General features: G+C 40.2%; 1 protein-coding gene across 4 annotated transcripts in view; it reads left to right on the top strand.

The window, feature by feature from the left end:
* The window catches only part of bnc1 (basonuclin zinc finger protein 1), a 74,762-nt gene extending 50,751 nt beyond the window's left edge, over positions 1-24,011 (top strand). Inside the window, exons 1-5 of one of the 4 annotated variants that reach the window (XM_059350883.1) lie at positions 1,511-1,640; positions 11,745-11,847; positions 14,384-14,619; positions 18,214-20,303; positions 21,636-24,011. In XM_059350883.1, coding sequence (XP_059206866.1) covers positions 1,626-1,640; positions 11,745-11,847; positions 14,384-14,619; positions 18,214-20,303; positions 21,636-22,437 — 3,246 coding nt within the window. In that variant the 5' untranslated portion in view covers positions 1,511-1,625 and the 3' untranslated portion in view covers positions 22,438-24,011. Of the gene's footprint in view, positions 1-1,510; positions 1,641-4,081; positions 4,433-11,134; positions 11,260-11,744; positions 11,848-14,383; positions 14,620-18,213; positions 20,304-21,635 lie in introns of those variants that run through there. The other 3 variants (XM_059350884.1, XM_059350894.1, XM_059350885.1) reach the window with 3 other exon arrangements.
* The last annotated feature ends 3,785 nt before the right edge of the window (positions 24,012-27,796 follow it).

Below are 27,796 nucleotides of genomic sequence, written 5' to 3'. Positions count from 1 at the left end.
ATGCCTCATTTGTTACTGTGGGTACTGTAGCTTGTCGTACCACATGTGTGTATCTTTTTATACAATGGCTGGGCATTTCTATAAATGCTAATATGATACCATAATTTAGAATTCTGATACTTGAGTAGTATTTCTTTCGAAAACCTAAATTTGAGAAATATATTTTCACTAGAAAAATAAAAGAGGTCAAAGTTCCCACCCAGTCTGCAGCAAAAAATGTTGTACGTTACGTATGCAAATTAATCTGCAACTTCTTCTTTTTTTTGTCCAGTGACAAAGCAGTATGATGTTAAAAGACATGTAGGACCTCTTTTAAGTAGGAGGGGGAGTTGGATGGGGGGAACCAGTCCAGGACTTTAAACCAGGAGACCGGTGTTTCTGTCCTGTTGGAAGTTTTGTCCAGAATTAGTGATTTTAAGCACTTTTTGCAGTGTGGTTTGTTGAAACATACAATGCCAACATTATTCTGCAAACTGGGTTCAAAGTTCTGATTTGCAGTTCTACAAATTCTTTCACCAGTAATAAAAGAAGTTAACTAGACTACACATGTGACCAGGCATTCAATAGCAGCTTTTGATAAAGTTTTCGTACTCAGTGCTATGAAGAGTGTTGAGGTTTGATACCCAAGCCCTGGTACACATATTCCTAAAGATAACACAGATTTAGTTTTTGTCATGTGTGAAGTCCCCCTCCTCCTGAGAAACACTCAACAGAGACACTGACACATTCCTGACGGCACAAGGCATAACTTGTTATGGAGGCTGTTCACAGAGCTGTGTTAAGGTGAATCCAGACACACACACTGGGCTGTGTGCACCAAGAGGGGCAACGTTGATTTAGGGCATTACTCAGACAGAGAGGGGGAGAGAGGGAGAGTCTCCCCTGACTGCATTAGGAGAGCCTCCAGCCTTTGTGATTCCTTTTGATCAAATCTCTGTGAAAGATGAGTGTCATGCCCTCTTCCAGCCAGCTGTGAGGGGACTGCCCTGTGACTCTGAGGGGGTAGACGTGTGTGTGTGTGTGTGTGTGTGTGTGTGTGTGTGTGTGTGTGTGTGTGTGTGTGTGTGTGTGTGTCTGCGTGCGTGAAAGAGCATGTACACCTCTACATGTGCACGCAAGCATGTGTGTGTGTGTGTTGTGTGCGCAGGCTAGGGAGGGAGCAGGCAACTCCTGAGGTGAGAATGCCGAGTGGGAGGATCTCATTCCAATCCCCTGTGCCCAGTTTCAACACACACACACACACAGTGAACATCTTGAGTAGTTTAGAGCCAGTCCACGGCAACATTAGAGGAGAGAAAGCAGGGGAGGCGTGTGTGCGTGTGTGTGCATCTGTGCAGTGAGAGTAAAAGCACAGTGACTTCTCTTTTTTGTGCAGTGTTGGTGGCTCAGTGTGTGTGTGTGTGTGTGTGAGTGTGTGTGAGTGTGTGTTTGTGTGTGTGTGTGTGTGAGAGAGAGAAGACAGAAAAGGAGAGTACATGTGTGTCTGTGTTGTTGAAGGAGATGCTGCTGGGTGTGATGGCTCTTTTGCGTTAGTATTTGTGCGGACAGGAGAGTTGGAGGCAGTTGTTTTGTGGGGCTCGCGGGGAATGGCAAACTCCACGGTATCCTTGGAAACATCCGACTAAATGACAATGGCCGAGGTAAGAGAGACGGCTTTCACTGGTTTTTGCTCAGCTCTGCTCACACACCAACAGGATATGTTTAACAATGACAAACTGGAAGGAGTTTATGTAGATCAGATTGACAGGCGGGAGGAGCACAGACTTTTAGGAGGAATTTAAATGTTTTGGATTACATGCATGTACTTTATATGTGACAATACATGCTGATAGAGACTGTGATTACAACTTTATCTTGTATTTATTCATGCTTTTTTCTTTAGGATTCGATGTTACAAGTTGGGGTCTATAGAGCGGGATTGTGTTTTTAGGTACTAGACTCAAAACTCATATTATTTATTTGGGTTTTAGCAATACTCTTTTTGATACTATGCATTTGAGATTTTTTAATTTTTTAAAACTTGAATAAAATTATTTAACATTTTTAAGTTAAAATAGGAACTATCTGATCAAAGAATAACGTGATAGATACAGTATCTCACTGTTATTTGTTGGCTGATTTTGGTAACTGACAGTTATTAAAGCTGTCAGTTTGTTTTTTTTATTTTAAGAACACATCCAAAAAGCTGGCATTTCTGTCACGCCGAGGTGCTAGGCAAAACTTTAAAATGAAGTGAAGCTAAAATGAGGGGGTCTTTGCCCCAGTCAGTGTGGACAGAGTTTGTCCTCACAGGAACCCAGAGACAACTCCCCATGAACAATAACTTCACCACTCACAAGGTCAGGCTTCCTTGAATGATTCTCTCTTTTTTTTTTTTTTTTACCATCCCATCCTCTTTTATTAAGTGTTCAGCACTATTTTGATTGATTCGAATCAATTGTTGAACTTTATATCCATCAGTTTTATTTAATTGTATGAAGTTCAGTTATATCCTATTGTTAACACTTCCACCCTTGTCCTAAAGACAATAAGCTCCTGTGAGAAACAAACAAAAAAAAAAAAACATTAGAAGAGACAAAGCTAGCCTGCAGTCCCTACCTGGGCCCGTTCTCCATCCACCCGTCTGTCTGTCTGTCTGTCTGTCTGTCTGTCTGTCTGTCTGTCTCTCTCTCTCTCTCTCTCTCTCTCTCTCTCTCTCTCTGTCTGTCTGTCTGTCTGTCTGTCTGTCCTCTGCCTGGACTCCTCTGGCCTCCTGACTGTTGGCCACAGCCTATTGGAATGTAACTTAAGAGCAGCCTAATGTTTAGTTGCAGTCATAATGTAACAATTAGCTGAGCTGTCTGTGTGGTGGTGTTGGTAGCGTCAGAACACTCTCCCCGCGTGCGCACACGCTCGTGTGTTTGTGTGTGTAATCAGGACTAAACAGTTGTGGTTTATTCTCTGTTATTCGCTGCGTGTCAGACAGGAGCAGAACATCTGCAACAATATGTGATTAAAATAGATCTAATGAATGAAGCATGAATCATTATACTGCCCGATCATCGAAGCTAGAATAGCTAAAATAAAAACTTTTTTTTTTTATCTAATTGAAAAAGACATTTGCAATTATTAACTTACTCATTACTTAATAGTTTTACCACATTTATGTAATTTATTGATATAAATCTGAGAGACAGGGAGAAATCTGTGTCATTTATCATCTTTACTATCATCTTTACTTCACAATAACCACAATGTTAATAAATTAAAAACTCCCCCCAAAATGGCTCTGATACATCTGATGGATGGCTACAATTATATAATATTTCATCAGTAGTTTACGGTATCTAAAATAGATTCATAACATCATAAAAGAAATAGAATCTTCAAAATGTATTTATTGAATTATGATCGAGGTCTGTCATAATTTAGCATGTAAAGTGTTTTTTTTTTCTCCCTTGTACATTTTATGTTCCTCTAACAGGTTGCTTTTTCTTTGTGTGAGAGGCCATTACTCCTGCAATCCATGAAAGTGATTTAGATTTATTTAGTGTGTGTGTGTGTGTGTGTGTGTGTGTGTGTGTGTGACAGAGATGTGAGTAGAGTGGCCCTCTGACTTTCCTTTAACACACTCATGTCCTCTCTCTTTATTCCTGCTGCTATCTCTCTCTCCCTGTCGTTTGTTTCCTCTTTCTACCTCCAACTCTTTCTGTGGGTGTCTCTCTGTTCTTCTTTAGTGCTGCAGGGCCCCGGGGCACAACACACACACACACACATACACACACACACATGCGCGTGCATAAGAGAAAACGACACTAGGGCCCCTGCTCATCTTTCCAGAGTTGCTCTCTGCTTTGTGTGTGTGTGTGTGTGTGTGTTGGCGGCTGTATCCTGCCAGCCTCGTCAGCTTCATTAGGTTCATGATGGTCCATCCGTGAGAGGATGGGGGTTGCAGGGTGTGTGTATCTGCTCCAGCCTTTTACCCCCTTCAGCGTCTCCTCGAGCTGTGATCCGCCCCTTCTGGCCCCAACCTACCCCCTTAACACCCCCCAAACTCCACACACACACACACACACACACACACACACACACACACACACACACAGAGCAGCCACCCCGTGCGTCTGCTCTGCGCTGCCACCAAAAGGCTTGTGAGGATTTGTCAGCCAGATGTGACAAGATTGTCAAGAGGCAGGCGAGGAGAGAGGGAGATCTGATATTAATCAGAGCGTAGCTGGGAGCCAAACTCTCTCAGACTCAGTGTACTAACATGTTCCCCTCATTTACTCCCTCTCTGAGCCAAACACTCCCTCCGAGTTCCTAACGGGGAGACACATACACTAGGAAGCCAACCTAACTTTGGCTCGCCTCCTTTTACCTCCCCACAACCTCATTGTCTTTTAAGTTTTTTTTCCTCTTTAAAGAAGCCAACCCTTTTCTCATGGATATTCAGGTAAAGATTTGCTACCTTTTTGTCTGCTACAGTGTTGGAACATGTAATGTGTGTGTGCTTTCTTCTGATTGACTGCTGGATGAGTATGAAATAATGAGTTTTTCACGCTGTCTTTGGGCTGTATGGACTCTTAATAGGCTCAAACTCAGCCTGTCACTACTTGTACTCGCTCAGGCTTTTTCCTCAGTTTGTCTTCTCCTTTTCAGGTCCAACGCCGTGTTAAAGGAACGCTCATGGTTTTTACTTTTTTCTTTTTCAATTGAAGAGTATTTTAAAAGCTCTTGCTGACATGGAGTTTACTTTAAATGAAGCATAGGCTTTGCAGTTAAGGGTTTGTGTATAAAGAGTCAAATGTTTCATGTAAAAGTTGATGTGATCAGTTTGGAGAATATCACAAGTGAGTGGTTTTTATCTGGTGCTGTGTGTTAAACTGCTTCCTCTTTCTTAGCCGAGTGACATTAAATCATAAGCTGAGGCGAGATCACGTTGCCTGCTGAGCAGCTCATGTATCATAACCTCGCTTTAACTAACACTTGTCATCAATTAACATTTTACTATCTCGCTGTCACATACACAACTTGGTCCAAGGCGTGATTTATTCATGAGACTGTTCTTTGCTCGCACGGCACACACACACATCACACACAAAGCCTGTGATCAGCAGTGGGGCCAGGTGTAGTCAGTGGAGCCACAAGTTTTGGTGCCTAGGTGGTTTTATTGGTGGAAGTTGGCTTTATTAACAGGATGTCTGAGTGGTACCAGGAACACTGTCCTCCCATAAAATTCCTGAGTGTGTTCTGGCTAGGATAAGATATTTATTCCCTCTGTGTGTGCGTGCGCGCGCGTGTGTGTGTGTGTGTGTGTGTGAGTGAATGTTCAGCTTGTCTTGATCGCTGTGCTGCAGTTTTTGTTTTTTATTTATCAGATCAACATATGTTGTCTTTGTAATTTCAAAAACTGTATTAGACCTATGCTAAATTGTTCATTTTTTAAAATTACATTTCAAAATCAGTGTCAGTGTGGCTCTACATTTTCACTGTGAATTGCTATCACATGTAATTTATTTAATACATTTATAGCTGATTGGATAAAAAAGTTTAAAATATGTTACATTTTATGTTGTGATTGTTTTTTTTTATTATCCATTAATCTATTTATATATATATATATATATATATATATATATATATATATATATATATATATATATATATATATAAATAGTTTCATCATTAAAAAGGCAAACATTTGAGAAAATGTCCATTACAAGTCTTGGCACCCCAAACTGACTCTTTGCCTTATTTTGTTTGACCAACAATACAAAAGCTGAACATGTGAACGCTGATATAGGACGGAAAATAACCAGTAAATTGTAACTAAATGTTTTGTTCATAGCCAATAAATCATTCATTCATGATTTTTTAATTAACTGTAAACCATTACTCAGAACAACTTTTGGGTTGAGGAAGATAAGCTTGAGCCAAAAAGATTTTATAATCTGTAAATCTGAAATGCTTGTAATTAATGTCTTATAACTGTTCTATACAGATTTAGTAAGTGATTTATTAATTAATTATTAATCTGTTAATTACCATTTCTGAACACTTTATAAAAGCTGCTTTAAAATGTAATACCCACTAATTTTCTGTTTATGTGTATTTGATTTTATATTGATCTTCATCAGTAAAAAATGACAATAATCAATAACAGTGCCATTACTTTGATAAGTTTTTTTCCCTATGAGGTGTAAAAATAATTTTGAGCAGAGAGTCTGTGGGTCCTTTGCAGAAAGTTCCCTGAAAAAGTTTTCTAGAAAACGTGTTTAATTTGTACAAAAAGTGCTCATTAAATGAATAAAATCTGTGTTATGCAATTCAGTGATCATTTATATTTCCCATCAGGAAAAACCCTCACTTCCTTTATTTCCCTTGTGCCATAATTGTCTTGTTAACTGATTAATGGCTGATAGTAAAATGTGATCTGCTCACTTGGCCGTCAGTCTGCCGCTTCCTCAGAGCGGCTCATCACCCTGTTGTTATTCACTCTTTGGCACCAGCATCGCTTGTTTCCCCATTGAGTGTCAGTTTGTGCCGGGATTCTGCTAATTGATTAGTTTTCCACCGCATTAGGCCAACAAGTCCCCGTCCATCCCCGAACTGTCTCTGTCCAAGCAGCTGTTCACTTCTGCTGAGTCTCTAAAGCACCGTGGCTATTCAGGACATATGGCAGGATTTTATTTTAAGAGCCATAAAGGACCATTCATTTTATTCCGTGTGTGTGTGTGTGTGTGTGAGGATGTCATGGCTTTAGCGCTGGAATGAAGATGATGTTCCACTTTGGCGAGTCAGAACATAGCTTTTTTTTTGTTTTTGTCTAAAAATGCACACTGTAGTTGATATAGATTATATACGTCCACACATATCTAAAGTTCACCATAGAAATAAATATTTTCTAAATGCTTAATATAATCTTGGTATTGTTAGAGAGGATTTTGGACTCAGAAAGCCAATTTCATCATTTCATTAAACCCAGGAAACAGCTGTCTTGAATTAATAATGCTGCAAATCAATTTTGATCTGTCAATCATTCTAATGTTGAAACCATGTGTACAGGTAAGTTTTACCCTGCAACCGGTCAATGTCTGGAGCGGTATTTCATATCCACTCAGGAATGTATGTGTCGTCATGGTTTGTTGTCCCTGCCTTCTTCACCTCTCACTTTTCTATTTTCTTAACCCCACCTTTTGCTTCTTTAAGCTCTCTTCATGGCCTCCATCTATCCATCCTACACAGCCTGACCTCTAAGTGTACAGACTCAAGCACAATGTCTTTAACTGCAACAAATAGACAGACTCTGAGGGACTGAGAACTGATGGCAGCCTGAATATGCTTTCATTTTAAGAAAAAGAGAGTTTGAAAAAGTACTGCTGCCAGTGCCATACAAATTCATACACATAAAGGGACTACAGAGAGAAAGAGATTCAGAGAGATCAAGGCTGTAGGTTCATAGTATCAAGAGAAGAAAGATGCATTTTTCTTCTACTACATTCACATATCATTTTTTAAAAATAAAACTCTAAAACTCCACCTCACTATTCAAATGTTATACATATATATATTAGTCTGAACTTAAATCTCATTTCGGGGCTTATCCACAGACAGAGTTAGTTAAGTTTTTAGTTTTAAGATTTTCTCTAGGATGGCGTTTATTTTTGACGAAACACAAATACTTTTCTAATATTCCGAGTCAGAGAGAAGGTCGGGGTTCATGGACTGTTGCTTGTGTCCCATGTGAAACCAAAAGTAATAATAATTACTATAATAATAGTAATATTAATGGAAGTATAATAGTAATAAGTAACACTTAATTGATTGATTTTACAAAACATAGCATCAACAGTGCTAATTATATAGTTTCAGAGAGTATTACAAACCATGACAAATTAACAAAATTAATAAAGTTCATACAAGAAAGAAAGAAAGAAAGAAAGAAAGAACATTTCTAATAAAACTTCCAATCCAAAGGATAAATACAGGCTAAATGGAGGCCTTTACTAAGGGGGCGAGTTAAGTTAAAGTCTGTCTACACAGGATAAAAATGGGTGTCATAATGTGTAGAGCCTGTCAGATGAGCCTTTGAGAATATACTTTATCTCTGTAGGTGAAGATGGTGGTCTTTTTTTTCATCTAACACCACCAGAAAGGAAAAAGCTACAAAATATCAGAAATCCAGAAAAGTGAATAGCTCTAAACAACAATTGTATATATATACACATCTTAACGCATTCATTTTAGTCAAGATCTTTTACTTAACAAGTAGTCATGCTTCAGTTCACATCATCAAGCATGTGTTAAAGACTCCGTAGTGAAGGAGAAAATACTTTTCCTCTGAAAAAAAATAGAGAATGCAATTTTGTTTTATGGGAACATTATTTGATAGGGTTGGGAATAATGTAGTAAAGAAAACTTAAATAATTGTCTTTTAGGATACTATTTCCAAGATCAAGAAGCACAAGCTCTGAATTAATAAAAATGTGGACCTACTTTAATTATTACTGTGCGCTCACAGGAATAAACTTTACAAGCAGCAGTGAACAGGGGGACTTTTACATCCCAGGTTTTGCCTGTCAGGCTTAATGCAAGTGTGTTTGTAATATCTGCGTAATACAGTTTAATATTTTCTACCAATTTGTTTGTATATTTCATGTTGGGAAAGTGACAAAAATTGTAATTTTGCAAATAACAGAACAATTTCAATAGCATTTTTGTTGCATTGCTGTTAATAGCAACACTTTTTTTTTCAGTAGAAGAACCATTGACTTTTTTATGTAAGCCCAGAGGTTTTCTGTTTTGTTGTTGGGTTTCTTGTTTTGTTGTTGTGTTTTCTGATTTGTTGTTGTGTTTGTGCCGTCGTGATTTGCACTTCAGGGCCACCGTAAGAAAGGACACCGCATCAGCTTTGGTTTCTAAAACTCTGACCCAGCCGCATCATTTTGTGCAATTAGTCTTCTTGTCATTGACTTCAGTGATGCGTGCGAACAGCCGCGGCTTTGTTGTGACAACATAGCAGAGACAGAGATGGAGGGGAGGCTCGGTCACCAAGAGCCACCCGCCCTGCACTGCCATGTTTCTTCTTCTTCTTCTTCTTCTTCTTCTTCTTCTTCGTCTTCTTCTTCTAAGGAACTCATGAAATGAATCGCTAATTAAGATAAATGACCTGGACCATGCTGTGCATTGGAATGTGTGTGTGCGTGCGTGTGTGTTACAGGCTGGTGAGCAAGCAGGGGCACCTGATTGAGATGTATATTAGGGGGAGCAGCAGCAGGAGGTGTGTGTGCAACCACAGTGGGATGGGATTAGCCTAATTGGGTCGTATTGGTTCTTGGTGCTCTGTAATGATGGGATTATGTTGCTGAGAGATGAGCAAAGGGGTTTTTACACCTCACCACTGTCCGGAGGAGGCCAGAGTTAGCCAGCCGGAGATAAAAGCAGACAGAGAGGGCGATAGAGAGGAAAGCAAAGCAAACGGATGTCATGGGACTGAAGGCCGTGGCTACCACGCTGGGTTTCAAGGCTAGGTAGCTGCCGCCACCTTCATCTCAGGTCAGTTTATCCGTCCTAATGATGGGAGGTTATTGTAAGGTGAAATAATGTGATCCCAGATCTCAAGGACAAGCCCAGCCTCGAGCGCACAACCGATCGGCTGACTAAATGAGGAGGAGGAGGAGGAGGTCCCCTACCCATCCACTCACCCACACTTTTCTTCCTTCTCCACTCATGGAGAGAGTGAGCTCAAGCGAGGAGCTAAGCATGCCGCTCATGTATACTAAAACCCCACTGATCATGCATTATAGATGCAGAGGGAGAGAGGTGGCGTAGCACAGCCACTCCGAGGTTTTCACCATGTACCACTAACAACACTGGCTTTGATCATAATTCTGATGATGCTTTTCCCTCAGTTCCTGGTGTGTAAAAGATTTTTTTTTTTTGGTCCAAGGCGGGGAGAGAGGGGAAGCAGAGTCATTTTTAGTGTATCAGTGCACTGGAGTCCTCTCTGCAGGGTCGCTGCCAAGTCAGCAGCTACCCACAAAACTTGACTCATTAATGCCATTCACTCCTCTCTATGAGTCTCTATGAGCCTCTATGTGTCTCTATGTGTCTCTTTGAGTCTCTATTAGGGTTGTCAAATGTATCGATACTCAAAAAAGTATCGATACTAAAACGTTGTATCCAGATACAATACTCATTTTCAAAAGTATCGAGTATCTGAAGCTTGTTATCATAGTTGCAGTTCCTTTTTGCACAGCTGTTTTTTATTATAAATATTTAACCTGTGGTTCTGTTAATTTTTACATGTTGCATTTTTCTTGTTAATTAAAATATTTCTGTTAAATTTTGGGGTCTTTGTTTTTATCCTTGTGGTATTTTTTCCTGAGTATCGGTATCGAGTTGCTCATAGAGACACATAGAGACTCATAGAGACACATAGAGACACATAGAGGCTCATAGAGACTCATAGAGACACATAGAGACTAGGGTTGTCACGATACTAAAATGTTCAACTCGATACCGATACTCAGGAAAATATTCGATACTCGATACCATTTTCGATACCACAAGGATAAAAACAAAGACCCCAAAATTTTACAGAAATATTTTCATTAACAAGAAAAATGCAACATGTAAAAATTAACAGAACCACAGGTTAAATATTTATAATAAAAAACAGTTGTGCAAAAAGAAACTGCAACTATGATAACAAGCTTCAGATACTCGATACTTTTAAAAATGAGTATTGTGTCCAGATACAACGTTTTAGTATTGATACTTTTTTGAGTATCGACACATTTGACAACCCTAGTCTCTATGAGCCTCTATGTGTCTCCATGTGTCTCTATGAGTCTCTATGTGTCTCTATGAGTCTCTATGTGTCTCCATGTGTCTCTATGAGTCTCTATGTGTCCGTCCACTCACTCTGCTTTCTGCATTTTTATCCTGAAAAGATAAAACCCATTAGCAGAGCTAATGGATGCAGTCCTCTGACCTGCGTGTGTGTGTGTGTGTGTGTGTGTGTGTGTGTGCGTGTGTGTGTGTGCCTTATTGATTGATTGAGATGGTTTTGGTGGTCCAGATGTGTCTGAGACCTTTCTTTACTGATCTGTCCTACAGCACACACACACACACACACACACACACACACACACACACACACCTGTGCTAACGCTGCAAACCATTCAATGAGTGGTAGAGTAAATTACTTTAGGCAACTGTGCTCTTTCCTTTGGTTTCTGTGGACAACTTGACACTGTACATTTTTCATGGAGCTGTGTACGTTAAGCAGAGCTAGCTACATACACACACTCTGACACTTCCTTACGCACAGTCACACAACGATGACCTGACAGGGAACATTTTGTGTTTCAGCCTGGAAAAATATGAATGTGACCAGTAGAAAATATTATACTTTTGGAATAATATAAAATATAAAAAGGGCATAACACCAATAATGTCACATCTTAGATTGCATTTAAGCAATGCGTGCTGCCCAAATGAAACTTCAGCCAGCTCTTTGCTAGATCCATGGCTCAGATTCTCCTCAAGGTTTACAACAACATAAAATATGTCAAATATGGAAGAAGAACAATAAAATACTGAATATGTATTAGTGTTGCACTAAATATGGGAATTCTATTTATATTAAGAAACATGGTGGACAGCGATATACATGTTAGGCTGTTTTGTAAAAACAGGAATGATTTTTTTTGTGTGTGCTCTTATAAGAGAACTAAAATAGTGTTTTTTTGTGTTAACAGGCTATCTGCTGCACTTTGGTGAACTGTAACTGTGATAGCTTCAAGCCTGGGAAGCTGAAGAGGAGGCAGTGTGAAAACTGCAAACATGGTTGGGTAGCACACGGTAACAGCTCACTTTTTCTACTGCTAAGACATTAGTATATATATATATATGGTATTTTTATCCTATAATAATACATACTTTCACATTCACAACCAATATTTGAAGAGTATAATTTCACTTGTCCAGAAGTGTCCGTCTCTGTGATTTTTAGAGTAGAATAGAATGCCTTTATTGCCACTATACACATGTACAATGAGATTTGAAACCTGACTCCAAAAAGCAGTGCAACAATAAATAAAATATATATAAAATATAACAATATACAATATAAACATAAACATACATAGGCAAGTAATATCGTAGATTTTTCTTTATATTTAGTAGGCTATGTATGTTTATGTTTTTTTTGTATATTTTTATATTTTATATACCGTATTTCCTCAATTTAAAGCCAGGCCCCTATTAATGACCGGCCTCATTTTGTAATCCGGTGTAAAAACAATTTTTAGTAAATAAAAGCCGGGCTCTTTTATAAGCCTGGTGTCTTACCGGTGTTATGTCAAAGTCTGTTCCCCCGTCGATATGTGTATCCCTTACCTTAACCTGCACCAACCTGACCCCTGACCCCAACGAGTCGTCCTTTAAGTTGCTTAACGTGACCCAAGTTTACCTTAACCCCAAACAGGTCTCTCTACAAGGCCTAACCTTAAACTTAAATCCTAACTCCAACCGTGGAGGTGATGCTACGGAGAACACCATTCAGGAAACATCATTTGACGGGTAACAGATTTCCACACAACACCTGTATTTTGAAGTTTGGCCACACGAGTTAGTATTGTAGGTAAATATGGTTGTTTCTCCCGCTGTCCTAGTCATTCTCTGTAAAGTCGAGCCGTTTACGCACGTTCTTCTGGGCTTTTTAGTAGTTTAGACATTTTAAATCCTGCTTAAAATGAATGAAAAAATGAATGAAAATAGTAGCCCCAGCTACTATTTGAGGAAATATGGTATATTTTATTTATTGTCACATTGCTTTTTGGAGTCAGCTTTCAAATTAATTAAAAAATTAACACGCTCTCAACAGTTTCCCCAGAGACTATTTTTTTACACTTAAGATTTTTTTCTCTCAGCTTTACAGTTATTCGGGCCACGGGGCAATCGCACCGAGCACTATTGTTATACTGTGGATTTTTTCTTCTCCCTCTTCCAGACACAATTTCGTCCCGCTACTAGTCAAACAAACAAAAACAAATTATATATCAAAACGTGCGGTTTGATCGGGATCGGTGTGCTATTACTTTTCTCTACGGAATACAAAAACTGCGCAAATTTTGCATTAAAGTGAACGGGACGGCCAAAAAAAATGAGTGGAAAAGAACAATAATTGAGGATTTTCAAACGTCTACTTCTCCGGCATAATTTCACCTAGATTTAAACAGTAGACACAAGTCTTGTGCATTGGTGTATTAACCCACATTTCGATAGGTCATATAGCGCACATTCCACTCTACAGAAATAATTTATACATAGAAACGTAGGAAAATTTGTCTTCTCAACCACAATCCTCTGGTAAAGCTGTCAGAGTTATTGTTTGGGCGTAGGACACACACATGCGCGCACACTCCTCCAGATACACACATGATTGATTTTATGATTTTAGTTACACACACACATGCGTATAAGCACTCACTCTCCTCCAGATACACGTTTCTCACACACACACACACACACACACACACACACACACACACACACATTTTGAGGTTGAAAGGGCATAGGTTGCTGTATAAATAAATACTTGAAAATTAATGCTTTTTGTAGGTGTGCTCCTTGTATATAATATAGTATCATAACATTACTCGTATTAATCATTTGAAATCTCGAAAGAATCTCACCATAGTGTACACACACCGGCAGTAGCCCCCGTGGCCCTTTCAGAATTTCCCAGAGGAAATTTTCTAGTTTTACTTAATGTCTCAAACATTTGTTTACTTTTTCCTCTCATTCCATGTAAGTAGTGTATGAATCATAATCACCTCAATTTGGTTTCCAAAAATTATCAGCTGTCTGCTATAAACATGGTTAAAAAAAAAAAGCTGAATTTTCCTCAAATTATTCATCATGCATAACGTTTAGATAACATATTGATACTCAGCTGATGTTATCCAGCAGAAGACCACTGAATCACTGTGGCATACACACACACACACACACACACACACACCTGTAGTGTATTTATTATTTCAAATTATGTTCTCTTATTTATTATTTATTGCTCATACAGAATTTCAGTATTTTCTTTCCTTGTATAAATCAAATCTCTCGCTTGTCAGCTTTTCAGCAAAAAGTAATGTAATTAGATATTTTATATAGACACAATTTAAGGGTTTTTTTTACTAACAGTGATATTCATTTTGGTTTTGCCCAACACTACTAAAAAATATATTTATATGGCCTATATTTATGAATAATATATATCCTGGTTCTAACCTCTTGACATACTTTTTAAGATTCTGTTTTGTTGGGGTTATTTTTCGCTCAATCCAGTGTTGTTTCATAAAATCTAACCAAATAAAATGTTATTTGTGTCTTCTAGCCCTGAGTAAACTGAAGGTACACCACATGTACCAGAGCAGCCAGGTGGAGATTGTGCACTCCAATGTGGTGTTCGATATCTGCAGCCTGATGCTCTATGGCACCCAGGCTATCCCCATTCGCCTCAAGATCCTCCTGGACCGTCTTTTCTCTGTCCTAAAGCAGGAGGAGGTCATCCAGATCCTCAACGCACTTGACTGGACACTGCAAGACTACATACGAGGATATGTGCTGCAGGTGAGCAGTGAGCTGGAGGACAACTTTCTTTGTGTGTGTGTGTGTGTGTGTGTGTGTGTGCCTTTGTATAAGACTACATGTTGTCGGGATTATACATTGACCAATGTAGTTGTGTAACCTAAAGAGCAAAACGTATCAAAAAAGTGTGTAACATTTTGGGAAATAAGCTTATTTTCTTTCTTTCTGAGTGAGATGCACTGTAAAAAATGTCTGGAAATTATGGAATGAAATGGCAATCTTATCAACAGTGCCAATATCATTTTAACTCAACTCAACTCAACTTTATTTATAAAGCACTTTAAAACAACCACAGATGCAACAACGTGCTGTACATAAACAAACAGAACAAGAGATAATACATTAAATAAAACAGGAATAAACACTAAAATAAATAGATTCATTGCTTTTAAAAAACAATTTAAAAAACAATAGATAAAAGCAAACCATAAAACACTAAAAACAAGAGCAGAGTCTCATGCGTGGTTAAAAGCCAAGGAATAAAAATAGGTTTTAAGATTAGTTTTAAAAATTTACCGTAATATTAGAAATAGTTCTAATAATAGAAAGTTCTGGCAACCACAGGTGCTGTTTTTTTTACCGTAAAAACAACTGTTTTTTTTTTCTTTTACAGTGTGTTACAGTTAGCATAGCTTAATATAAAGACTGGCAGCAGGAGGAAACAGCTTGACTGGCTCTATTCAGTTTAACACTACACCTCTAAAGTTCATGCTGGAAAACATCTGGGTTCAACGGCATCCTGAAGTCGTATTGTCACAGTGAAGTTGTTAAGTTTTTGTACCGTTGTACCTGTACAGCAGGATTGCTCATAGTTTTGATGAAGGCCAGTTGCAAGTTTTCCTCTGTAATTGATTATTTAGCAAACGGCACTAGCACTGATGACAGAGTAGCCATGCAACCACTAGCTTTGTACAAGTACAAGAAATGAACAGCGGATGACTGATGTACAATGCATACATTTTATGTCACGTTTAGGGGCTGCACAAAATGTTTCTGACGGCCCCCTGCCTCCAGTCTTTACGCTCCGCTACTTTAACACATTCTGAACCCAGCGAGTTTGACTTCAATGGGCCTCATTAAACAATGATGAAATTTTAAAGAAATTTGATCTTAAAAGAAGTCTAAAGAAAGGTTTTTGTCAGATTCAGGAAGGTGTTCTTGCTCTGCAGAATAGTTTGCACCTGTGTTCTTAGGATTATGAATCCCATCTCCATGTAAGTGTGTGCCAGTAGCAGCAGCACAGGTAAACACCAGCCAATCCCCATACAACAGCATGAGGCTGTAGTGCTGAGTGCACAGTCACACACAGAAATTGAAAACAAAAGTTCAGAGAATTATGTCAAGAATGCACTGCAAAAACTGAAATCTAAGTAAGATAAAATATCTTAGATCAAGGGGATATATGCTTATTTTTTGTCTGATAAGATAGTTCTTCTTAGTAATCAGTTTTTATTTTAGACTGTTTCACTGGTTTGATATAAAGATTCCATGGCTTTTGCTTAATTAAAAAAACTTTAAAATATTCTACATAGAGATAAAATATTTGTAGCTGTATCAAGAAAAGTTGACTAGTTTTTAGTATGACTTTGCTGGTTTCAAGAAATATAATGCCTATGCATATCATTATTTCAAGATGATGGCTCTAGCATTTTCTTAATTCAAGAATATTTGTCAACCTATTGAGAAAATAGGTCACGTGTATTTCAATAGAAATGTTGATGTTAGTTAGAATACACTAATTCTAAGGTTTTTGTGGGTTCATTGATATATTTTTACTTGTTTTGGAAAGTCTTGACAAGCCAAATGTTTTTGTTCCATTGAAAGATAATTTTGCAATTTTTTAAGCAAGATACACCTATTTTTTAGACTTTTTCCCCTTGTTTTTGAGAGCTGGCTTTTTGCTGTGTGCCCAAACAAAAGTTTAAACCAAATGTAAAAAAAATCGAATAGCTCTGAAGTGGAGGTCCTAATGCAAGTGGATGCTAAATGAGTTATCATATTTGGTAGTGCCAGTAGTGGATAGGAAATACCACACAAATTCCAGGCCTATGGGTTGCCCACGTAAATAGCCTGGTGTGTGTGCCACATTTATTCAAGCTGAATGGCCCAAATAACATAATCATAATCAATTGAATGACATGGTTCTCAATTAACATAATTTATGTGATTGAAGTGTTTAATTTAAAAGAATATACTGTTTGAAAAATAACTTATTTATAAGTGTATATATATATATATATATATATATATATATATATAAATTATTATATATATGAGAAAATATAATGATGATGATGTATTATAAAGGATACATATGTTGTACTGTACTGTCATTTAAATCCTGTAATATTACAAAACTGTAAAATTGAAGGAAATGCAATTTAATATCAAATCAATTCCAACACAGCACATAGTGTTAGTCATTTAAGCGTAGAAAAATCCGTAAAAAAGCAACCTTCAGGCCAACATGCAACCCATAAACATTAAGGGAGAGACAGAGGGAATTTCTGAGGAGGACGAGGGAGAAGGAGGAGGGGAAGAGGGGTCAGGAAAACATGGCTGAAGACAGGAGAGAGTAGTGATGTGATGTAGCGACCAATGCCATGAACTCTCTTGATACTCTGCTGATGCAGCTTGCTTGTTGTTGTGGTACCACGAGCTCGGGGAGGTCTCCAAACTGTGCCGGCTAGATTTGTAAATATTATGTCTTTTGCTTCAGATTTCCTCTCAAGCTGGAGCCAAGCTGGCCGAGGCCTGGGCTGCAGGCACCATGTCAGTGCGAGCTCTCACTTCGATTAGTACATCATCAAGTATTCAAGTTGGGCTGCGTTTAATTCATGTTAGCTCATCTAATGGCGAACGTAGAGTCAGAATCCTCGACAGGCGCCCAATGAATGCTCTGTGATGAAATATTAATCACGGCTACGGCACGGAGCCGCTCCTCACTTTCAAAGACACCCAAACTCACATGTGATTACTGCTGGGCTAAGGGAGAGAGGACCTGCTTGATCAATGTGAGCCGCCCTCTGATCACCCCTTCCTTACTTGTGTGTCTATATATGTGTGTGTATGTGGTATGTTTGTGTGTGTATTTATTTTTGCATGCCTTAGGGAGTTTGTGTATGAGTGCACGTGTCCGCTAGTATGCTTGTATGCATGTTCTCAGGATTTGTGTGTGTGTGTGTGTGTGTGCGCGCGTGCGTGCACTCTCTGTCTGCTGATGCAGAGTGAGTAAATCCACATGATTTAAATGAAGAGAAATGACCTGCAAGATGAAACACTTTGTGTCTGTGTAATGAGGGTTCTCAGGGTTCTGCACTGCCCACTTGTATTAACACTCCATCTGATTCCTTTATTTAGCTGCCCTGCCATTCTGCTTTATAGGGTGTGTCATCTAACCCACTCTGTGAATATGTATGAGCAACTCAACAGACACTTATAATGCTAATGATGAAATTGCTCTTTCTCCTTTCTCTTTTTTTCACTGTCCCTCTCCTTCTTAATCTATATCACACCCCTGCCCTCTCCCCTTTCCGTACCGTGTTGCTGTTCCCTTTCTTTCTGAACTGTCTGCAGGATGTAGCAGGGAAGGTGCTGGACCGGTGGGCCATCATGACGTTCGAGGAGGAGATCGCCACACTTCAGCAGTTCCTGCGTTTTGGCGAGACCAAATCCATAGTAGAGCTGATGGCTCTGCAGGACAAGGAGGGCCAAGCAGTGTTGGTTCCCAGCACCCGCACCAACTCAGATATCCGCACTTTCATTGAGCGCAACACCCCACGCACTGCTGCCAACCTCTCTGCATCCAAAGTCGATAAGCTGAGCAGCAATAGCATGCACCACTTTGAGAACTTTGTCAACAGCATGGCCTTCATGCTGCCTTTTCAGCTGTTAGGCTCTGTTCCCGCACCGTTTCTGGGCTCACCAACAGGGGCACCACAGCAGCAGCACCTGCACCAGCAGCACCAGCAGTCATGCCGTGGGTCAATGGAGCAGCAGAATCAGAGACAAGATGATCAAGGTCGCGATGGTCTAATGAGGGATAACCATCTTCCTCTTTCACATCCTGCAGAGAGCAGTCTGCTAGGTTCCAGCTCCGTCTCATTCACTGCTGACCTTGACCGAAGTGGAGACAAGCCAATGGATAGCCTCTCCACCACCACAAAGATCGAGGCAGAGGACTTCTCCACTAGTGACAACTACTCAGATGGACCCTCCACACCTTGCACACCCTCTGTGAGCTCTGATGTAACCCAGATGTCACCCGAAGGCAAGCTGCGCTCCCTGGACAGGAATGGAAGCAGCAGTGGAGGCATCTCAGGAGGTGGTGGGGGAGGATGCTCTCTGAAGAAAGGTCGCGTATTTTGCAACGCCTGTGAGAAGACATTTTACGACAAAGGCACACTAAAAATCCATTACAATGCAGTGCACCTAAAGATTAAGCACAAGTGTACCATTGAGGGCTGCAACATGGTGTTCAGCTCGCTGCGCAGTCGCAATCGCCATAGTGCCAACCCGAACCCACGGCTACATATGCCTATGAACCGCAACAACCGGGATAAAGACCTGCGGAGCAGCTTGTCCGGCGATGAGAGCTCTCAAGGAGAGAAGAGGCCTGAATATGGAACCCCCATCCCTGTCTGCTCTGCAGAAAGCCATAAGTCAGTACCCAGCTACATGGTGAGCCATGTGGACAGTGGCTCTAAACTCCATAGCAGCTCGTTCCCCAGCATGGGCCAGAGTGGCATTCTCTTCCCTAACTTAAAAACAGTACAGCCAGTCCTGCCTTTCTACCGCAGCCTGGTAACCCCGGCAGAGCTTGCCAACACCCCAGGAACACTACCGTCCCTTCCTCTGTTATCCTCCTCTGTACCCATCAAACCCATTACAGCCCCTGAACCCTGCATGACCGACCCCATACCAAAGAAAAAGTCTCGGAAGTCAAGCATGCCAATAAAGATAGAGAAGGAGGTGGTGGAGCGAGATGAGCAGATGGATAAGGGGAGCAGCTCTGAGGACGAGGCTCCTTTGCAGGGCAGGGACAAGGAAGAGTGTGACGGAGGCCGAGCAGAAGGGCAAATGTGCTTGAGACAAGCTGGGGAGGAGAGGGAGGACAGAGGGGCTTACATTGGCGAAGAGAAGGAAAGGGAGGGCTTGGACCAAACTTTAGATAGTGAAATGACAGCGAAAGAGGACAAAGATGATGGGCCAAGGCAAGCTGACACAGGAGTCAACACCTCTGCACCCTCCCCCTTCGAAGACAGACTGATGGAGAATCACTGTGAGAACAACTTACTCTGTCAAGAACCCAATGCTAATGAAAAAAGGGAGGACAGGGAACATGCAAACTCGCTGCATGCAGCTGACAAGATCTCAGAGCTCAGATGGGATGAGGGTGAGCACAGGCTGACTAATGGGGGCACTCTGCAGCTCATGGACCATGAGAGGGAGGGCTCAGACGGCTGTGTAGATGATTACAGTGAATCAGGTTTGTCTCACCTCGATCCCAACGCTGACCTGCCACACCACTGTGAGATCTGCAGGAAGACCTTTAAAAACCCCTACAGTGTCAAGATGCACTACCAAAATGTCCACCTGAAGGAGATGCACATGTGCACAGTGGATGGCTGCAATGCTGCCTTCCCCTCCCGCAGGAGCCGAGACAGGTGAGACGCAGCCATATTTTGTTAATGTTTTAGTGCAGGTTATTAAGATAGTGACGGTTGTAAGCCTTTACATTTTATTATTTTTCAAGGGGCAAGCATTCTCTGAAATTAATTTTAATTGCAGAAATTGCAAAAATTATGCTTTGCTTCTGGTGTGAACTAGGGCTGCACAATTAATCGAATTTTAATCGTGATCATGATTTTGGCCGCCACAATTAAATGAACCTGATCGTCGCCAGTATTTCATTTTAAAATGCGGCTGTCCCGCATATCTTTTTTTTTTTAAAGATATTTTTTTGGCCATTTTTCAAGGCTTTATTGATAGTGAGACAGATAGAAAGGGGGTGACAGAGGGGAGGACATGCGGCAAAGGGAGCTCAGGCCGGATTCTAACCCGGCTCCGCCGCAGCGAGGACTGTAGCCTCTGCACATGGGGCGCCTGTGTAACCCACTACGCTACGGACCACCCCCTGTCCCGCATATCTAATCAAGCACTTTCTACACCAGTAGTCCACCAACCACCAGGGGGCCGTTTTTCTCCCCTGAAAACAGCCTGGTTGCTGATTGGATAGAACGCTAAGCAGGATGTGACGTAGTACTCGACGCCACAACAACATGCTCTATTTGTAAAAGCAGTGTTGCCAACTTAGCAACTTTGTTGCCATATTTAGTGACTTTTCAGATCCCCTTAGCGACTTTTTTTTAGAAAAAGCGACTGCCGACAAATCCAGCAACTTTTTCTGGAGTTATTGGAGACTTTTGGAGACTCATTTCTAGGGTCGTTAAGAAGAGTAAGAACGTGTCGAAGTGGGACAGACCTCCTGCAGCAGTTTCTCCCAGCTGCGGAGCCGGAGGTGATGTTAACCCCTTAGCGTCCAGTCTGCAAATTGCTAATAGGCTAACAGTTAGCTCTGTAGCAGTACAGTGTGTATGTGCTGCTGCTGCAGGAGGTGTTCACTTAGCGATCTCTGTTTGTTTACAACAAGCACCAGACACTGTGCACACACTAAAAACTGTTCCTATTGTTTTTATTAAAAGTAGCGCAATAAAAATATAGATGATTTCCCTAACATGATTAATAATTGTGATTACAATAATGATCAAAATAATCGTGATTATCATTTTGGCCATGATCGTGCAGGCCTAGTGTGAACACACCATCAGGATGTCTAAACAGGGACATTCTTGTACTTTTCTTTTTCCTTGGCATTTTAGGGTAAACAGGGCCTCAATCAGTTAGAATGTACATCTAAGGTATTTTAAGATATAATGGACAAAAGTCTTTCATCATGTGGTGAAATCCATTTACCTGTTTGTTTCCTTTTTCTACAGACACAGTGCAAATTTGAACCTACACCACAAACTGCTGACCAAAGACTCATTCAGCCCAGCCAACACACTATTCTTGCCCTCATCCCACTGTAGAGACAAAGACTCTGTTGGCTACTACCAAGACCAGCGGGACAGAGACCTGCTCCATCGAGACCCAACCAGCCAGACCTCCGTCATCTTCCGAGGACACAATCGCATGGGTCTGGTCTTCCCAATGAGCAAAATGTCTAGTGTACCAGACAGTGCTGGGACATCTCCCACAGGAGAAATGGGGGGATTAAGAGGAGGAGGAGAAGTTGGTGGAAGTGGGGAGGAAGGGGCAGTCCTGGACCTGAGCACCTCCTCCTCTGCCCCACCTCGTGGCAGCAGCAGCGCTCGATCTTCCTGGGACTCAGATGGTGCTGGTAGTGAGGAAGGGGAAGGGATTGAAGATGAAGAGGCGCTCCCCATGGAGGACAGTGATGAAAGCTGCGATGGGATCGGCGTGGGGAGGCCTGGGGGCGAGGAGTTGGCACTTGGGGGAGAGAGGACTGTGGACTGCATTGGGGGAAGTCAAGGGGGGCTTCAGGGAGGTGGGGCTGGATCTCCCATAACCTGCCACGTCTGCCAAAAGGTCTACAGCAACAAGGGCACATTCAGAGCCCATTACAAAACTGTCCATCTGCGACTGCTTCACAAATGTAAAGTCCCTGGCTGTGATACATCCTTCTCCTCTGTGCGTAGCAGAAACAGGCACAGCCAAAACCCAAACCTTCACAGGAACCTAGCTGTTAGCTCATGTGCCACGATAGAGCAGGAGTAGAGATTTGAGCTCATATGCTGATTTCCTCGGTTCTAATTGTCTTTTTCTTGTAATTGACGTTGTTGTTGTTATTATTGTTGTTTCTGGGCACACCAATTAGCACTTTTAAATTCCATTCTGTTGTCATATTTGGGGAGAAAGGAGGGTGGGAAAGAAAGTACAATGGGGAGTTCTTTTATTGTAACTAATGCAGCTTGTTTTTGTAACAAATGGGTTCTTCTACAAGGCATAGATTGGTAAAACTTTTACACACAACCTTTTGTGTTAACACATCAACATATAAAGAATAACCTAAGTTTACGGTATAGCCAGTAAATTTATTTTCAACATTGAGAAATGCGGCCTATATGAGTCCACCCAACAGCCCAGTTTAGACCTGAAAAAGATTAATTTGTATGAACTGAATTTGTCCATGTGTTGTCCAGGTGAGTTGAGCCATTACACTGTATCATGCGAGTTATTTTTTCTGGTGTTCATGTTGTCAGATGTCCACATCTTCCCTGTGAAGCTGTGCATACTGTATTGATGAAAAGCAGTCGTGAAGTAACCTCTACATGTGTCATTTCATCCAGTTGGACAATGGTTTTCAAAAATAGTCTTTGTTGAAAAGCTATAGTGTTGTGAGCTTGACCAATAAGTTATTGTATGGTGTTATATATGATCTGTCTTTACTGTTCTGGTTGTTGCATACTGCTAATGTTGACCAAAGATTTTTTCAGTCCACAGGTGTGTACAGAAACCCCTTCATAGTGTGTAAGGGGTATGCAGTATTAAGAGGGCCTGCCCAGTCTTCTCTCATATACTTTGCAATTAACAGCAGTATTCAGGGGTGGGCTCTGTTGTAAAAGACAATAAATTTCACCAAAACAAAACAGAAAAAAACAGCTTTTGACTGATTTGGGGTGAAAAAACTAATTTTCGTGGTGTTTTTGTATTTAAAAAAATCTGCTCATGGGACTATACTTGATTAAGGCATTGCTCCTGTATTGTTGGTGTGGTTGCTTGCAGTATCCTGACTGACTGGACAAACAGCAGGAAGGTATGCTGTATCTGGAGGCTAGAAGTATGTACTGTGAATGAGTCAAACACTGAGAAATAATAATAATAAAAAGAATGCAATTTATAATAATGGCCCCACACATGAGCACACAATAAAAAAGAACTGGTGAACAAAATGTATATAGAACTGTATATTCTGTGAATAGAGTAATTTGTTATCTGAAATAAACCAAAAAATATACTGTATAAAATAGGCAAACTTCACCACTAACATCAAATATTTTTCTTTTTTTTCAAATAGAAATGAACAAGAACATTGTGTGGTACATGTCTGATTATTTCCTCATGGTATACTGTTCTGGTTTTGCTCTGGAATCTGTATGTTTTTTCATTCTGTATTTAAATTCAATGGGCTAGATTTATGATCCCATTTGTTTGTTGTTTGGAATTGTAAAAAAAAAAAAAGGAAAAAAAAAAGGCGCAAAACCAACATGTTGATAGATGTTCATGATTCTTGATTTAATGTTACAATATTCATTCCAATTAAATAAAAAGCCATATGTTTACAAGCCTCATTTCAGTCAATTTTCTATCATTTAACAAATATGCAAAATCAATCACTGCATTATTGTTTGAGATGTTTTTGCCAAATTCAACACAAATTTGCAGACACACACGCACACACACACACACACACAGCGCTGCAGATGACCATGTACAGAAATATTTTATACATAGAAACATAGGAACATTCATCTTCTCACTCACATTCGTCTGCAAAAGCTGTCCGAAACAAATGCGCCACCAACACGCACCCACAGCCTCATTGACCATATTAAAAAGGCGGGAAAATTTCTGGAGAAAAGCAGAGGTACCAGTTTCTTCTGATGGCTCTAAAAAAACAATTTCTTCATTTTTCTTCACATAACACATATGTAGACGTTCAGGAAGAACTCAGGATGCTCAAAGTGAAGTCGGTTGAATGAGAGGAACTATGGTTTGGCCAAAAATACTTTCTGTTCGAGGGGAACTTTCACCAGTTTTTCTCTCTCTCTCAGTGGTGTTGCAGCTGCAGTTGATTGCTCTGCTCTGATTGGTGGCCGCCACACAGACACAGACACAGAAACGGCTTTAAAGGGGGAACGCCTCCTGTTGATGAATTGTTTTCTTTTCAAGTGTGTTTGTGTGCGAGTGTGTGTTTGAAAAGAGAATGAGGGGCCGGAGGAAGGCCCCCAGCACCAGGCTGCATGTCGACCAAGTCAATGTCAATATGTAAATGAGAACCGTCACCTGACCCCCTTGACCCCGGTGTGGATTCTGTTGTTGTTTTTTACTACAAACGTATTTTATACAAAGATTTTTTTTTTGGTTAAGATAAAGGGAGACACATACACACATACATACACACTTTGTGAGGGCCCTCATTGGAATTAAATTCCCTTGCAAGGTTATAATAGTTTTGGATTTTTCATTAGTTTGAGTGTTAATTTAGTTATTTTTTGTTTTCAAATTCAGTTAGTTTTAGTTTTTAATTTATTTTTTTTTAAATGCTTTGGTTTTAGTTTATTTTTTATTAGTTTCAGTTTTGTAATGGGGTATTTGTTGGGTGGGAGGTTAAAAGAGGTCACAGTAAATTTTGCCTTTATTTCCTTTGTCTTATCCATTTTCATTATGCATGAAAAAAGTTGACAAAGACGAAAATGAAGGACATTTTCAGTATAATTTTAGTTAGTTTTGTAACCACACAATACAATTTCAGTTAATTATCATTATCATGTAACATTTAACCCTTAAAACAAAGTCTGAAGTGAGGACCAGCCGAAATGTCCTCACTTTGCAAAAATGTCCTCACTCTGTTGGTTAAAAACGTGTTCCGATCCTCACTATGGAGGAAGTACAAGAACACACACACACACACACAAACACACATGCCACAACACTGTGATCAAAAAGAGACAGATTATCCTCTAATTTCAAAATCAAAGCCTACTTTCACATGCACCCCCCCCCCCCCCCCCCCTTTTTTTTTTTAATGATACATTTCCCCTCTCTCCTCCAGTTTCCCCCCATTTTTACCTTGTTTTACAACACAGTTCTTTGATATTGGAGATCTTTTGTATTTACACGACTGTGAATTTAATAGATCTAACAGATTCTTGGACCATCGGTGTTTGAATATGTTTAGTACACCAATGCAAACAAAGAAAAGAGGAGGACTGTCGCCTTGCTCATCTCTGCATCATCTGATCCAGGCTGACTCTCTTGAGTCCTTGTAATGCTCAGTGTTAGGGAGGGCAACACTGATGAGCCTCTAACAGACACGTAAAGCTGCTTACAGCCTTCACTGCAGAAAATATTCCCCATAACAAGTCACTCAAAGTAGACATGAAACAAAAACAATTTATTTCTTTTTAAAAAGGGCCAAAATTACAAAACAACATATTTTCTCACCTTGTGCACAATATTTATACTTTTATTTTTTTATTTCTGACATTAACAAAAGGAATGGAATTTCATTTATTTTTCCTGCAACACTGACAAATAAACAGCTTCTCATTCCGGGAAACATTAAAAAGGTAATAAATATTACTGAACTCTGAGAAAATAGTCCCTACGTGAAAATGGGTTACTATACAAGGGTTGACATGTAAAAATCAGTGATCCCAAAATAAGGCACAGTACAATGTCGAGCCACCTTTTAGTTTGACTTGTTCTGCTTGTGGTAAGAAAATGTGCTTTTTGTAATTTGGGTGAACCGACCGTTTAAAATGAATTAGAAACTTTGTATCTGTCTAAGGATTTGTACATCAGCTTGCTTAGAGAACGCTCAACCATGTGTCCTGTTTTTAACGGGGCAACCTTTTTTTATTTTGCCTCATTTAGGGATTTAGGGATTGCCTCATTTACCTAAGGATTTCATAAACGACATAATGGCTCATTAAGCAGGACTTGCTTTTAGAGGTTATCTCGCCATCAGGACTTGTTGACAGGCTGAGGAGGGGTGTGGTCCACGGAATGCTTAGGTACACCTCTGCCTGACCCTTCACCGCTAGACAAAAATACAGACACAACAGCTGGGGACACCAGAATGTAGACACACAGTCACAGCAACAGCCATGTCGAATGAACACAGAGCACAGATGTTAAAATGGTGAAAAACATTCACCAGGCAGTGGATGCATTACTGGAACTTGGTTAATAGTGTGTTGATTATATTTTGATTTTTGCAATGCGTTCTTTTGTTATAATGAAATGAAAAGAGCCACTGAGATGGTAGTCACATCCTGCAGTTATTAAAATTTGCATTGCTGTAAAATGGCACACTTTACACTCCTGAAAAAAAAAGCTCTCTCAGTTATTGAAGAGGTGAATTAATCGCTGTAATACTGCTATGCAAAGTTAAAGGGTATGGATGGAAATGGACCAGGGACAGTGGAAGTATCGTTGGGCCCACATTGAAAAAGCGAGGAGGACAAATCTGTTACGCAACATGGCAAAGTATTGCACTATTACAGAGGGCTGAAAGCCTTGCATAACTCAACAATTCAACCCACCCATCACATTTACTGTACATTAGTGAGCCTGCAGAGCCGTTCCTCATCACTTTGGAACTGAAAAACCCAGTTCTGACAAGTGGCCCCCATCCTTTTTCTCTGGCACGTTGCAGAAATCTAGTACCACTCAGAGAGGGCACAATGGGTTATTTCAGTCCCTCCTGTGTGCTGTATGTAGGCGACAATATTCAGCAGAGAACCTGGTTGATCTGTAGAGGTGGAGCAATTGCTCAGCTTCCTCCACAGCGCTGTATCTGTATCTGGAACAACTTGCATCTTTCTGGCTATTTTTAAGAAGCAGTGGACCACTTTCAGAAAGCGTTCAGTGGTAAATATGGAACAGATTGAAACTGAGGCTTAGCCATGAGCACACACAGCAACACCTCTCACTCGGTCAGTGTGTATGTTGGTAGCTGGCGTACAGCTGACGTCTTTACAGTATCGACTGTTTGGTGTGACTAAACACAAACGGCAAAATACATCCAGCGATTAAAGGTGCAGGAATAACTCAAGGTAAAATTATGTTCATTGCTGAATACACATTTAAAACAATACTTGGCACCGGTTCAGCAAATATAGAAAATGGTGGACAACCTCACTTTGGTCATAAGTTGTATCAATATGTATATCACCTGTTCTAATTATATCTAATCTAATCTATATCTAATTTCTGACATCTTAGAACACAGCAACATCACTAATAAAAAATCAGGGGCAGAAAAATAAGCAGTCTGAGAAACAAAAAGGGCGGAAATAAACATCAGGCTTAGCCAGTCATATTTGCATATTTGTCTCTGAACATACAT

Source organism: Centropristis striata, chromosome 2 (genome assembly GCF_030273125.1).
Source record: "Centropristis striata isolate RG_2023a ecotype Rhode Island chromosome 2, C.striata_1.0, whole genome shotgun sequence".
Taxonomy (NCBI): Eukaryota; Metazoa; Chordata; class Actinopteri; order Perciformes; family Serranidae; genus Centropristis; species Centropristis striata.
This window is presented reverse-complemented; position numbering and strand designations above follow the sequence as displayed.